Genomic DNA, 14,917 nt, shown 5'->3' on the forward strand with positions numbered 1-14,917 from the left:
GTAATTCGTTACATTCTAAAGAGTATTTTGGCTTTCCATTTTAGGGGTATTTGAAAAGTACACCCAACCATTTTAGCGGGTTTTGAAATACAGGCGGACCTCGACTTACGAACGTTCGACTTTCGCACAATTCGCTATTTCGCACATTTCAAAAAAAATCGTTTTTTTAAAACGTCGCGTTGGCCGTGGGGTTAAGATATCCCCTTCTCGCTCGCTCACAAGCAAGTGCATTTCTTGCGTCACTTGCATCCTGCTCGCACTCGTCACTTTGCTTGTGAGCTAGCTAGGATAGGTTTTGTCTTGCGCAGGAGCGCGTGCGGGCGTGTTAAGTTGTGCGTTTTGCTAATTTTATTCATTTGAAATATTTCACCCTAAAGATTTATAAACAAGAGTGAGAAACAGAAAAACTGCAGTGTTGATACGAACAAACTTCACACGACGTTCTGATTGCGGTGAATCTTTTTCTTCAATCGGACGTTCGTATGATACAAACAGGTCTACTACGATATGTTCGATTTTGAAAAATAAAAATAAAATTAAAGAATACGTTCAAAATTGTGTAAATATATCTTTAAAGGTTGTTTCCAAAAGACACGGCATAGTTATGGATGAAATAGAAAAATATTTGTCATCATGGATTGATGACCAACATCAAAAAGATGTCCTTCTGAATATTTCAATTATTCAAGCGAAGGCTCTTAGTTTGCACAAAGATTGGAAGGCTAGATTAAAAAAAGATTCTAACACGATTTTTCAAGTAAGTAACGATTGGTTTATATTAAATTCACTGGAGAATCGGCTGATTTTTGCGTAGAATTTATTTCCTCATTATCCAAAATTATTGAAGATGGAGAATATTCTTCTAGCCAAATATTTAATGTAGATGACACAGGTTTATTTTGAAAAAAAATGCCTAGTCGTACATTCTTATCTAAGGAAGAATCAGTTGCCCCTGGGCATAAACCTTCTAAAAACCGATTGACATTGCTTCTTGATGGAAACTTGGCTGGTGATTTAAAATTGATGCCAATGTTAATTTATCAACCAGAAAATCCCAGGGCATTGAAAGGGAAGGATAAAGAATTGCTTCCAGTAATAAAATAAAGATAAAAAAACTGGGTTTACTGCGTTAATATTAAAAGATTGGTTCACTTTAAATTTCGTGCCAGCAGTTAAGCAATATTGTAAAGTTAATAATTTACCATTTAAAATAAGAAAAAGAAGAGTGGCAAACAGTTAACTCTTGATAACTTTTTAAGGGAAACATCCGCAAACCCCACTTAAACATGTCTCTTAAACATCTTATATTTACTTGATAAATACATATTTCAAAATACACACAATTTAATTTTTTTTTTACTTCCCTCTACTTTCGAACATTCAACATTCGCACACCTTTTCAGGAACCAATTATGTGCGAAAGTCGAGGTCCTCCTGTATACCCTAATTTTTGATCATACGTATTGACGGTTTTTGGCATTTTTCCAAGCTCAATCTCTGGCCATCATCTAGGTAACAAAAATATCCATCTAAATACATATCTAACTCAAAAATTTTCAAAAACCTTTAGGGCCTTTTGAAACTAGGTTGAATTGGTAGCCATAGAAAAATTAATATTTGATACGTTGAAGGCACACGGAGAAAAAGAAAAATAGATTTGTTTTATTTCAACATTATTTCTTATTATGTATAGGGCACACTCATTTTTTGCAACTATTCAGATTTTAAATATTCTAATTAATAATGATTATTTACAAACTGAAGTTTCAAGGTTTAATTCTAATATAATCAATAAATCAATAATAACCTAACACATTTAATAATTCATGAAATAGATTGATTGAGCGAATCTGAAGTTGTGTTGAAATGCTTGCAGTTATCAAAAAAAATGCAAACCATAACAAGGTGAACAAAAGAATCCAGAATGTGAACTGACCTGCAGCTAAATTAAATCATTAGTTTTTTCAGGCTCAATATTTTATATTTAAACACACTAACATACTATAATATTATTATCCACAAATTTAGACAGAAACCTAAAACTATATAGGTTAAAGATTGATTTTAAATTATATATAAAATATTGGCCTAATGTGAAAAATCAACTGACCTTGGTCACTCACATTAGAGAACTGAGAGTTCACGGAACAGTGAAGATAATCTAACGTCCACTCCATGATCATGAGTCCAAGATATTATAATCGTGAGTCAATGCATTAACCCATTGACCACTGGCTTTCTGAAATGTTTTTTGGTCATTCAATCCGAGTTTATGTTTGTACATGGAACAGTTACATTACTCTTGATAATCAAATATTAAAAACTTGAAATTCATATGTGCGCTTTATGACAATTTCAAAGTCATTGCTATTTATAGAAATTTTTAGAAAATTTTAAATTGGTTAATTAAAAATTTTAGAAGAATTTAGCATTTAAAGAAAGAGAGATAAGGTAGTTCAAAGTTCAACAAACAAAATCTTTCATTCATTTTTATCATACTTTAAAACTTAACACCAAATAAAAAAATAATGCAAAACATCATAATAGTCTTTAAATTATAGAGTATAATCTATTTTTATCTGACAATTCTTAAAAAATCTAAAAAATGCTGAGCAATTCTCTCAATAGTGGAACAATTTAACCTTGAACATATGTTTATACGATTTCTTCTAGTGCGCAGGAATTAGGCATCAACGAATGTGATTATTGTTACGGTTGCTATTCTTGACTACTCACATCGAGCCTATAGCATCGCTTTCCCTTGCTCAACACCGCCGCGTCGACTGTGTCTTGTTTTATGTCAATACTACCGAACTTCACTCTAATGTAATGTGTTAATAGAAATGCCATTAAAAACAAATTAAATCGCTACATTAGAATAGAAACATGACATTGTTTATTTACATAATATACAAATTCATAAATTATAATACAACCGTTCCCTATAATATTAAGTTCACTTTCTTGTCAAGGGTTCGTTAATTCACACATCAGGTTATTACTTCGTCCTCAAAAAATGTCATAGTTTTTAAGTATGTTTTTTTAATATTGATCAATTTTTTTCTGGGTGCAGTTTGCAATGTTTGGGTGTCTATGTCTATGGCCTAAGAAGGTATCAATACAAAATGTGTTGAGTGATATAAATATTGCCAGGTTTTAATGCAGTTTCACTTACAGTGACATTGTATAACAATACATAAAAGATTTGTAGTAAAAAAAAAAGTACAAGATTCACCACTTACTGAATAAAGTAACATATAATTTTCAGCAGCATTGACATAATCATATAGTCGTGTTTCACTCACCTGACATTGTGTGGAGCGAAGTGGCCATGGAACCGTTGGCAGTCCCGGGAGGCTGCTGGGCCATCAGGAGCGCGCTCTGCACAGACATGCCCATGTTGTTGGGCTGACCCGAATGGACGGACACACCTACACTATGCGACATTGCAGCGTGGGGATTCTGAAAAATACATACACCCTCTTGTATATTTTTTGTTATAGTATATTACTCAGGTATCCAATATAACCCAATACAGTTATACAAGTATTATAAATCAAGATGAAACTTTGGCATAAGGCCTCAATAACAGCGTTTTGCAATGTGGAGCGTGTAGCGTGCATATTGTGTTTACTTGTTTAACATGCACGCCGCACACCCCCGCTCCGCAAAACACTACCACAGAGGCATTACACTTAGCCGGCTCTCACATGAGAACTCGCCTCGTGTGCCGCACAGCCATAAATCAAACCTTCCTCGCTGAGAGCGGTTTGCGCAAGCACGCAGGCTAACCCATATCGGCAGCCGATCTCGACAAGTAGGTTGAGTAGCATGCGACTTGTCGATTTGCAACAGCGAGATGTTTTATTCAAACAAGCAGTCGCATGCGACCAATCTGCGGAGCTCCATTGGGCAATGTGTTTTGTAAATAATGATGACGTCATATCGACATGTTACTTACAAGGCGAGTTCTGATGTGAGAGCAGGCTTAGGGTTTTTTTTCTTAAATGTATAAGCAATTATAATAGTCAAAAATCATTTCTTCGCCGACAGTCATAAATACATATATTAAACTTAATCTAAATGGCAGTGACCCAGGGGGGGGAAGGGGCCCAGGCACCCCCCCAAACATAAAAACATTATCAGAATGATTTCAAACATTGAAATTGAAAGCCAATACACTATACCTTGGGCTTAGACAAATAAAAACATGGCAAAAAAATGATTTGTAATATTCTCCAGCACCCTTTTTAGAAAAATTTCTTAGATTTTAATTTCGAAACACTAATGTCGGGTTTTTTTAGAAACCCAATCCCTAATGGAACTGTCAAAAAATTCTCGATGTCCACCCGAATTCCGGAGTGGTGTAGGTCATGGCTGGGGAGGGCCGACAGGGCTCTAGCCTGGGGGCCTGGGCTGTGGGGGGCCCGGTGTGTCCGGTTGACCAGATAATTGAGATAAACACACATCATAAACATTTTAAATTATATAATTGTACACTGAGTGCATTAGACAAAAGACCAATAAACGAGATATTAGGCTGTGTTGTGTTGAGTAGGTTTGTGTATAAGTTAAATGCAATAATACTTTTTTTGTCCATTTTTAATTAATATTTTGGAACCTCAATATTAAAAAACCAAAAATCGATGATAAATCGGTATTGATAAATACTGGAATACCGGTTTTGAAATACCGGTATTGCAATCCCTACTTGCGAACATTTAATCAGGAATGATTGAAATGAGTGATTAGTATGTGATAGCTTACATGGTGATTCATATGACCCATCATCTGATGCTGTGGCCCGTTTGGCGTCTTCGGGGACAGGGGCAGTGCCAAAGGCTGCTGGGGGCAGGATAGAGGGGTGAATCCCCCCGGGGGAGAGATGGGGGCGAAGGTGTTGGGGGGACTGATGGGGGTGAAGGTGGTGGCAGCCAGCTGCTGCTGCTGAGACATCTGCTGCTGTTGCTGTTGGCTGTGCATCACATGGTGCACGCTAAGGGGCTGCAAGAAAACAAAATTGCAATTAATAAACATTTTTCAAAATAATAGAGTATTTTTTAACTTTGGCGTTTGGTTGAGTTAGCATTTGACCAGGTCTATCCAAAGTTGTCTTCCTCTAAATTTAGATGTCTAGGATCATCTTCAAGTCTAACCATTGCCCATCTATCTTGTGGTATATCGAGCAGCTCTTTCTTTATTCGTAACATGAAAAAATATATCTCTGAAAAGATATAATATCAAATACGATCCTTACGGAATCTTAAATTTTTTAGATAATTTTGAATTTATAGTTTATATACCATATATCAGGGTTGGCGAACCTTTTTCCGTACGCGTGCCAAAATTTTCCAAATATTATTTTTCGATTGTCTGACGTGCCGAGGAGTTTTTCATGGGGAAAAAATGAAAAAATATATTTGTTAAAATTCTTTAATAAAGTTTGAAAATTAGGATTGAGTTCTTGAGATTCTATCTTTCCCCATGTTTCTAGCCTTCATATCTTTTATTCTTTGAATAATTTTTTTCATGTTCAAAGAGATCGTGGAAGCATTTTAACCAAACTTTTCTTCATATATGTTTTCTTCTTTTATTCCTTCATTGTTAGCGATTATATTTGAGGAAAAATAACAATCAATCGGCGATTTGTATTTGAATGAGTGCCGATAAATTTCATCAGGTTTGTTAAATGAATATTTTTATTTTAAATTCCTTGATTTGTTTCAAGCATTGTAAATCGATCAAAATCATTGGTTGACGACGCAGCTTTTTCCGCCATCTGGTGAGGTAAGTGCGATAATATTATGTGTGAGTACAAAGCTTAAGACTCAGCTGAACAGGAACAAGGTCATTCATAGTTTAGTCAGAAATAAACCTCAGCGTTGAAAGGACGTCATTTTAATTCAGTCTAACCTCAAAAACCTCTAACCATCGGGGATTTATTTTAAGAAACGCAATAATTATTAATTACAATTCTCGGTCTAACGAATATCATTATTATTATTCCCTTCAAACATAACATGTATGCGACGTAACCTGAAGCCCGCCGAACGAATACAGGGCTGTCAAAAAATTTAAAGTTAAAAATAGCTTACTGTACAGATGGAATAATTACATACTTCCAAGCGTCAAACGGCATACAACATTCATCTAAAATAATTATGAAAAGACTAGCTGATTATGTTATGTTATTTTTGTATTGTTCTTATTTTTTTGCTTATCAAAATATTTCACACATTATCTGATGATGTGTATTTTGGATATATCGTAATATGTATCTGGTCTCATTAAAATTGCTATTAAGTTGATATAACATAGGAAAATCTGTAAATCATTAAAATGTTCATTTCGTTATAGTTTTTAATTAAACCGGTGCAATTACATATTAGATTTAAACACTGTTGTACTGTGTGACTTTTATAATATCAGATAAAACTGTAGGATGTCAGCAAAAGAGTAAACAAAACCCAGCTCATGGGATAACCGAATGGTAAGCAACTGTATATTATTATATTTTCCCGCCAAATTGCACACAATTAAAAACAATTTATCATAAAAACAAGTAAGACGTCTTCGACAGCCCTGGGTGATTGATTCGATAAAGTCGGCAGTTTTTTTTGTCTTGTTCTCTGCGATCGCTAGCTTTGAATAAAAAAAATCTATGGGTGACCATTTTTTATGAGTATAAATTATTTCTTGCATTGGCTTTTATTAATTAATAATTATTGTACCTACCAACTAAAAGTAAAGTTGCGTTACTTGTTTGTAAAAGTGTCAGACTAAATTAATTAAACTAATCGGGTAAGTAATAAAAAGTCATTAATTGAGTTAGCATTTACTTGGTAGAATTCCATTTTAAAAGAAATGAAAATATAATTAATTATATTTTCATTTCTTTTAATAAAAAGTCACTTTCTTTTATAATAAACAGACATCACTATATTAATTTTTTTTTTAAATATGCATTAGAATTAAACAATATGTACCCATTTTTTTTTTAAATAGTTATGTAATAGGTCTTACATATTCAAAATAAATACTATTCATTAATAATGTTTTTTGGATAGCACATGAAATAAAGATGTAGGTAGATATGTATTTCAACATCATCTCGGACAATTTCAGGTTAAAACGTTATTAATATATTATTATTAAGTTTATATCGTGGCTATCCATCATATTGGTTGCAATGTTTTCCACCAAACACCTGATTAACAAATTGAATTTAGTAACATTTACGTATATTAGAAGATATCATTTTTTGGTCACCCCATATTTTATACACTTTGACAGTGTTATGATTTAAATTAAATAAGAGATCATTATTATTACTTTAGACCAAAGCATTGTCGGCGACCTTTGCATATTACCAGTAGAGCAACAATTCCGGACCACATGTAAAAAAATCATATTTTCAATTCTCAAGGGCAATTCTGTAGAGCGTCCCCTTAAGGACCGGCCTGTATATAGATTATATATTTACATTAATTTATGAATTTCGTTGTTTCCGTTTGCGCATCGATTGGTAAATATTATTTGTAAAAATAATATTAAAAACCGAAATAAAGAAAATAAGCTTGGCTATATCGTCATTATTTTTTAATATTATATAGGTATGTATATATTTGTTTGTAAAACTTGCATTCACAAAATCTTGATAATCCAAACATTAGAAAAACTAGAGAATACTTCATCCTCCATAACAGTTGTTTGCTAAATTTCAATAAACAATGAACACTGTGGTTTGATTTTTTACTATGAATTCAAATACAAGTGAACAAGATTTTTTTTATCCTTTTCTAATAATAAACAGATAAATACAGATGCGAGTGATGAAAAAATCAACTCGATCTGCATTGTGCGTCTGTAAACCCAACGCCAGTAGGTCTATTCTATACACAAGGCGGTTATCGACTGTAGTTTATCATATTTATGTATTGAGACAGTTACAATGATAGTGATTCTAAACCTTTTTCATATTGCAACCTCCTTTACTAGTTAAGTTAGACAAGTGACCCCCCTCACATTAGCATTAAAAAACAATTATAATAGAATGAGTAAACAATTAATAATCACGCTATAAAACTTTGTACATGGATTGTCATTTAAATTGCATCCATCATCACGTCATCTTCTTTCATTTTAAAATTGTTGTCATGTGGCTTATGGTTCAAAAACAGAGTTTTTTGTTAATTTTACAATATTAAGACTTACATCGACAGCTGTTTCAAGCTTATGAATGGACATTAAGAATATGATAAGATAAAATAAAGATAAGAAAGAAAATATATTACTCATGTTTTTAAATAATCAATCAACAGTAAAATAGGATAATGTTTTGGTATATGATAAAATATTAATTTATAATCATCAATGCAGATTGATCCACTGCCTGATGAAGACGACCGCTAGTATATTTTATCCTTCTCAGTCCTCAATACTCAGCTGCCTCATATTTTTGGTGAACCAATAGTATAATGTGAAAACGCAAAAAAAGAAACTAATGAACAAGGAAGCATGAGATTTTTTTTACGATATAATAGTTTTTGTCAAACCAGTTTTGTCAGATAAGATTTATAGAATTTCCCACATAGAGAACTAAAATTTGCCGTTTACACCAAAAATTATAGTGGTTCTCAATATATTTTTTACTATTCGAGAAATAAATTTGCATGAATGAAATAAGAGTAGCTGACTTAACTGGTTTATATCGTAAGGCGAATGATCCAGCTGTAGATTATAAGCCTTCAATTCTATTTTTCTTAAAATACGATTGAAACTCGCTGACAAGTGCAGTGGCAATTCTACAAAAGAGTAATTATTAATATGTTGGCATAGGTACCTGATGATTAGATGCTGACGAAGGATGTCTCTTCTGTCGAAGGGGCGCGGTAGGTGGAAGCTGGTGAGGCGGTGCAGCCGTGTACCAGCAGCCCGCTCCTCCGCCCAACACAGACATGTGCTTAAAATGAACATCTGACTTTAGTACCATCTCCTGATCAAATCTTGACATGGGATTAGTGAATGCTGCGTAAAAATGATATATGGCTGTCATAGGATGTTTAGGGGTCTCCAATATCTGACCAAAGCTATCTTTAAGTATCTTTAAACACATCAATTACACTGTCGAGTCCATCAGAGGTATTCAAGACACTATTAGTAGGCTAAATTTAATGGCAATTCATATTGTATTACTTAAAAAATATTAAATGCTACCAACACAGACAACGTTAAATTTTCTATTGTTAACAATATAACTATAACATAATTACAAGATAAAAAGAACTTTTTATACACCACGTTTTTATATTTTCTGTTGAATCATATAAACTTGACAATTCTATGTATTAATAATAACTTTTTATTGTACTTGATGGAAATACTGAATAAATATAGAATACTAAAATGTCATTTTGACATTTTATATTGATTTCCATTGTAACGCACGCACGTATATATTAATAATTTAGATGCTAGGACCCCCTTAGCAACCAACAATAGTAACTTTCCATACAAAACAGAATTAACTGAAAATGAATTCAATTCTACTTAAAAATAGCTAAAAGTATTAAAAGAATGCATTGTCGTTGTGTTCTGATATATTCTAAAAGTTTCAAATGCCTAGCTAGTCGGAAAGTTAGTTAAAAATCTTCAATCGTACAATACAAATATTGGACTAACAAGAAAAAATTTATACTGGACACACAAGAAAAAGTCGCCTGATAGAATTGAAATATGGTGGCATGTTTATAATCGACATCTTTGTCTTTACTTTTCAATACAAATAATAAACACATTTGACATATTTGTGATTGTTCATCTAAATATTCACAAAATATAATATTTCATTCTGCTGAATCCACGAACTTACCTAATATGTAAAAAATTATGATTCAATTTTATATCTCTTACCCAATCATATCAGGATGTTTCTCTCTAATCATTTTCACTCACCATTGTCATATTATGCCATTTCAAGTTAAAATTACTCGGCAAATTATTCATGAATCTTCATAATATAGTATTTATGGTCCACATCTAGTAGAGAAGATTTTATTTAATGTCGGTAAAATTATTTAATGAATTTGGAGGATGGCCTTACTTGTGTAATAGTGGTATTGTGTAGGTTATGGCTGCTCATAACGGCGCGCGCGCCTTCTCGTGGCGCACGCCCGAAACCCGCTCTCTCTTAATTCCTCTCGCACTCTCTGCGCTGTTCGTTCGGCCTAGATTTTGAAATACTCTCACAGCCGTAGCACCCGTAGTTGTTGATTCACGTTCAGACTCGATGGGCCTTCAGCGAAGGTACTCGAAGGATATTAACGTTGGTGATGACCACATTGTGCCGCTTTCAATGTTCCACCTGAGGACAAAAAGAGAATATAATATTAGATATTGAATACAATGCAAGATGAATGAAATAAAAAGAAATCCCATTATTTAATATAAACAGTTCCATATAGAAATATCACTGACTCTCAGAATGGACAACAGTAGATGCGTGATATGATATATTCTAACATTGTTCAAACCTAAGTAACAGTGCCATGAACAAGTCAATGACGTTGAAAAATTGGGAGCATAAGTTTTTGTTCTCCCAAGGTGGCAAACACGTGATGCTGACTGAAAGGACAATAACTAGGTAACCAGGCACTATGCGCACTCACCAATGGCAAATTTACCATTTTTTATCGAATTAAATTACTATATACACAAGAATTATTTGTATTCGTTGACAGTGTGTATTTGCCATTGATGAGCGCGCATAGTGCTCGAAGATGCCGAAAGGCGAAACCCGAGTCGCAAAAAATGACTCAAATGGAATAGTATAAAACTTAGAATTCAATATTACGTTTTTATGTTTTTAAATCACTTTTGAAGATCGTATTATAGCAACACACTCCCCCTTAAGAAACATTGCAGGTCATATTCTTATTATTAGACGAGTAAGTATAATATTATAAACTACTTTGTAGGTTCTTAGCATGGTAACTAAAATTTTTTTTCCAGTACCTATAAATAAAAACATAGGTAAGCTAGAATTTTATTATCAAATAGCAGATTGGAAATTATTTTTTATGATGAGTTAGAGGCCAAACATATGTTGTATTCTTATCACACATTTCAATGTTTGGAATATGTAATAAACTTTGTGACATTACAAATGTGCACAGTGCAGAAATTTATGCAAATCCAAATGACAAAAACACGATCTGCATTAAATATCAGAAAATAATTAAATTTACTGCAACACATTGTGATATTTTCCAACCCATATTATTCTGTATTACAATCCATATAAAAATGTCAACAATGCAACAACGAATTGAAAAATTTACATTTTTTTTTACATAAAAATACATTATTTGCTATTTGACACAAAAATGTGTCCAATCAATGGAATTATCAATGTGTAGTTAATTTTTTATTATTATCATTATAAAATATACACCAATTACATTTATATTAATTAACGTTCGATCGTTTGAGCAGATACTGAGAAAGAGCGGGAAGGGTGAGGGGGGCAAGCAAAACAAGAGCTACATAGATACCGTCGGCGATAGCGACTCTATAAAAGTTCTACTCTACTTCTAGCACAGGCCAAAAAATAGTATCTGCGCATCTTATATCGTCATGGACACTGAGTCTTTAGACTTTATTAGTATGAGTGTAAAATTTTAGAGTAAAATTAGAGTTTTGGTACATATAATATGTAATTTCAAGGTAAGTAAATATCTTTATTTCCTTTAATATTTTCTCACAGCCCCCCAGACGTAACGTATACACTAAATGATAAATACCTAGGGCAGGGGTGGCGAACCTATGGCACGCGAGATAAATTTTCACGGCACGCGAACGAAAACATATAAAAAATTTAAAAAGGCTACAAATGAATATTATATTTAAGCTACATATAAAAAAATAACGACGACATAAATATTTTCCTAGAAAAACGAGCCAACCGCGAAAAATTGTCCTAAAAAAACGAGCCGACTCTTCGGCACGTCAGACAGTCGAAAAATATGTTTTGGGAAATGTTGGCACGCGTATGCAAAAAGGTTCGCCAACCCTGACCTAGGGGATGTAAAAAAAAACTGGTATCGATATTTTTTGACATATTTCATACATACGAGGGCCTACAATATTTCTCTATACGAATCTATGGTACGCGTACACACACGGCAAAATTCTGCCGACACCCTACATGGCTGCATATAAGTGGAACCCTGGTTGATATTGGAACGACACTGTACGGTAAGTGCTCTTACACACGTAGCACATGGTATAGATCGATTGTTTTTGTACATTAATAAGAGCAAGAAAATATATGTATGTTTTCCAGTAAAGAGTAATTTACTTATGTTTTACCAAATTTATATGGGTGCAGGCAGGGATCTACGTTTAATGGTGCTTGGGTTAGCCGAGGTTGCAGTATGACCGAGTATTGAATTATTTTTTTTCAAAACATCTCTACAAATCTAGGAATATTTCAGATAAGCAAACTCCAAAGCATTTGAAAATTAAATTAAAACTACGGCACTGGTATTATGTACCAGTACCAAGTGGCAACACAGATAGGTATAATACATACCCTTTTTTCTAACGTGATCTGCGAATCGTCAATTTTCAAAAATTTAAGATTACTTCCCTTTGTATCGTTCTGAGTATGGATTTATGCGTCCAAAAAACTGTCAACATAAACAGCTCAAATAATATTATAGAATAAACAAAAAAAAAAATTTTTCAAAACAATATTTGTATATCTAATATTTCCTTAGACGGTTTGTATTTACTATCTCGCAATGTTGCAACAGTGGGTCTATTCTATACTTATCGAACACTAAATTGATAAATAGTATCAAACTTAGGGTAGGTTTGTATCAAAATATTAGCACTTATTGTAACAATTACACGAAGCCGGTTTTTATTGTTGCAATAAGTGCGATATTTTAACAGCAGCAAGATAGGTGCTGTTAAAATATAGCACTTATTGCAACAATAAAAACCGGCTTCGTGTAATTGTTACAATAAGTGCTAATATTTTGATACAAACCTACCCTAAGTTTCATAATATTTTTCACTTTATCACTTTAGCGGTCGATAAGCATAGAATAGACCCACTGATAATGCTAACACACTTAATTTACACTTTGTGTGAATTACGAGGTTGTGACATTTTTTCATAAGTTCAGGATTGAATATAAATTTAATTTCACAACCTTACTTCATATTATTTAGTTGACACTGACAGCAATGCACAAGGAAAAGTTGTCATATAATATGTATTATGACGATTACATTTATACTTATGTATATATTATAATTTATAATATACCAACGATCATTGTTTTACATTGAAAAATCTATCTTAAGAGCATAATCGTAACTATTGATTCAACGGGCAAAGTATTTTTTAAACTTTTCAAATTCATAGTCCAAAATCCAAATAAAACGTTCTGTTTTTGATGATTTTACAACAAACGACATTAACCTTTCATTTAAATATTGCAATATTTACTTCATAAGTATATATAATATATGTATATTATACATATATAATTTATGACGAGATAATTTTAGTAAAATATTCACGATAAAAAATTATATTGATAATCTCTGTGAACCCAAATTTGACAAGAATTAGGCATTTTATTATTCAAAAAATCGGCAAGATTAACACATTTGAAGATAATTCTAAAGATACTCATTATAAGCTATGTCTTTGACCATTCAAGTGTCAAATCTAACCGATTTTTTTTTAATTTTTTTAAACGGTACATGTTCAAACACGCGCGTCAATATCGTTTTACTCTCTACTTTAATTATAGTTTGTCAATTTATGGTTACGGCCGTATGTTGTAGCTTAACCACTGGGGAATGACAAAAGAAATGGCGTATTTCAAAAAAACACTACCTTATTCTTAGGTCAATAATTATTATAAAGCAATCATTATTCATAAGATGTTTATCACACTTGAATGGTCAAAGACATAGCTTATAATAAGTATCTTTAGAATCATCTTCAAATGTGTTAATCTTGCCGATTTTTTTAATAATAAAATGCCTAATTCTTGTCAAATCTGGGATCACAGAGATTATCAATATAATTTTTTATCGTAAATATTTTAATAAAATTATCTCGTCATAAATTATACTAATGGTTTTATAAATGCGATTAAAAATTAATAAATCTAAAAAATCTTTACACCACTGCACAATCATGTACCGAAATATGACTATTTTCTAAAACATTAGAGCGAGAGGTTTAAAAGAATACTATTTTATGTAACAAAAATACTTTATGCAGTCATCAAATGTTTGAAATAAATATAAAGGATAATAAGGCTTCAAAATTATATAAATAGTTTATCTACAACGTTTAAGGAGTGTCCAGGATCATGGTTTGAAAATACAATAAAAACTCAATTTTGACCTACGACGAGCATGTGGGCCGTTAAGTTAGACTCCCAAATCACCAGAGTCTGAGGCCTTATTTGATTGATATTTCTGACACATTTTGTTTGTACCATTTATCAATACATAGAGTAATTATTTTCATACCATTTTTACTATATTACTATACTATTGTACAACGTCAACAAAATAATTTTAGCTATTTCTATATAAGTATCATATTTCTATACTTATATTCCAAATGATTCTCCTCGATTTGCCGCCCTTCGGTTAACTGCCGCCCCCAAGCGACGCTCAATCTGCCTACCCCCACGGGACGTCACTGTTGCTAACCAAATAACGTATACACAAATATATTCATCTGTTGATGATGAGTGTTTAATGTAATAAATAATAGCGTTTCCGATGTTACACGTCCTAGTAAGAAGTAAGACCATAGATAAAACTAAGCCGCACAATAAATCTTAATAATACGTATTACGTATAAACTTGAAAGATGGGA

General features: G+C 32.6%; 1 protein-coding gene across 12 annotated transcripts in view; it reads right to left on the bottom strand.

Annotated features, from left to right (window-relative positions):
* The window catches only part of Csk (C-terminal Src kinase), a 146,517-nt gene that overhangs the window by 16,439 nt on the left and 115,161 nt on the right, over window positions 1-14,917 (bottom strand). For 10 of the 12 annotated variants that reach the window (XM_085946018.1, XM_085946022.1, XM_085946025.1 and 7 more), the window contains 4 exons: window positions 10,103-10,363; window positions 8,843-8,962; window positions 4,768-5,004; window positions 3,306-3,462 (listed from right to left, as the gene is read on the bottom strand). In XM_085946018.1, the coding sequence (XP_085802144.1) occupies window positions 3,306-3,462; window positions 4,768-5,004; window positions 8,843-8,962; window positions 10,103-10,141 (553 nt within the window). In that variant the 5' untranslated portion in view covers window positions 10,142-10,363. Of the gene's footprint in view, window positions 1-3,305; window positions 3,463-4,767; window positions 5,005-8,842; window positions 8,963-10,102; window positions 10,364-10,852; window positions 10,938-14,645; window positions 14,833-14,917 lie in introns of those variants that run through there. The other 2 variants (XM_085946028.1, XM_085946029.1) reach the window with 2 other exon arrangements.

This window comes from Rhyacophila brunnea, unplaced genomic scaffold (assembly GCF_057557595.1).
Source record: "Rhyacophila brunnea isolate RB1 unplaced genomic scaffold, BYU_Rbru_1.0 scaffold_19, whole genome shotgun sequence".
NCBI classification, from domain to species: Eukaryota; Metazoa; Arthropoda; class Insecta; order Trichoptera; family Rhyacophilidae; genus Rhyacophila; species Rhyacophila brunnea.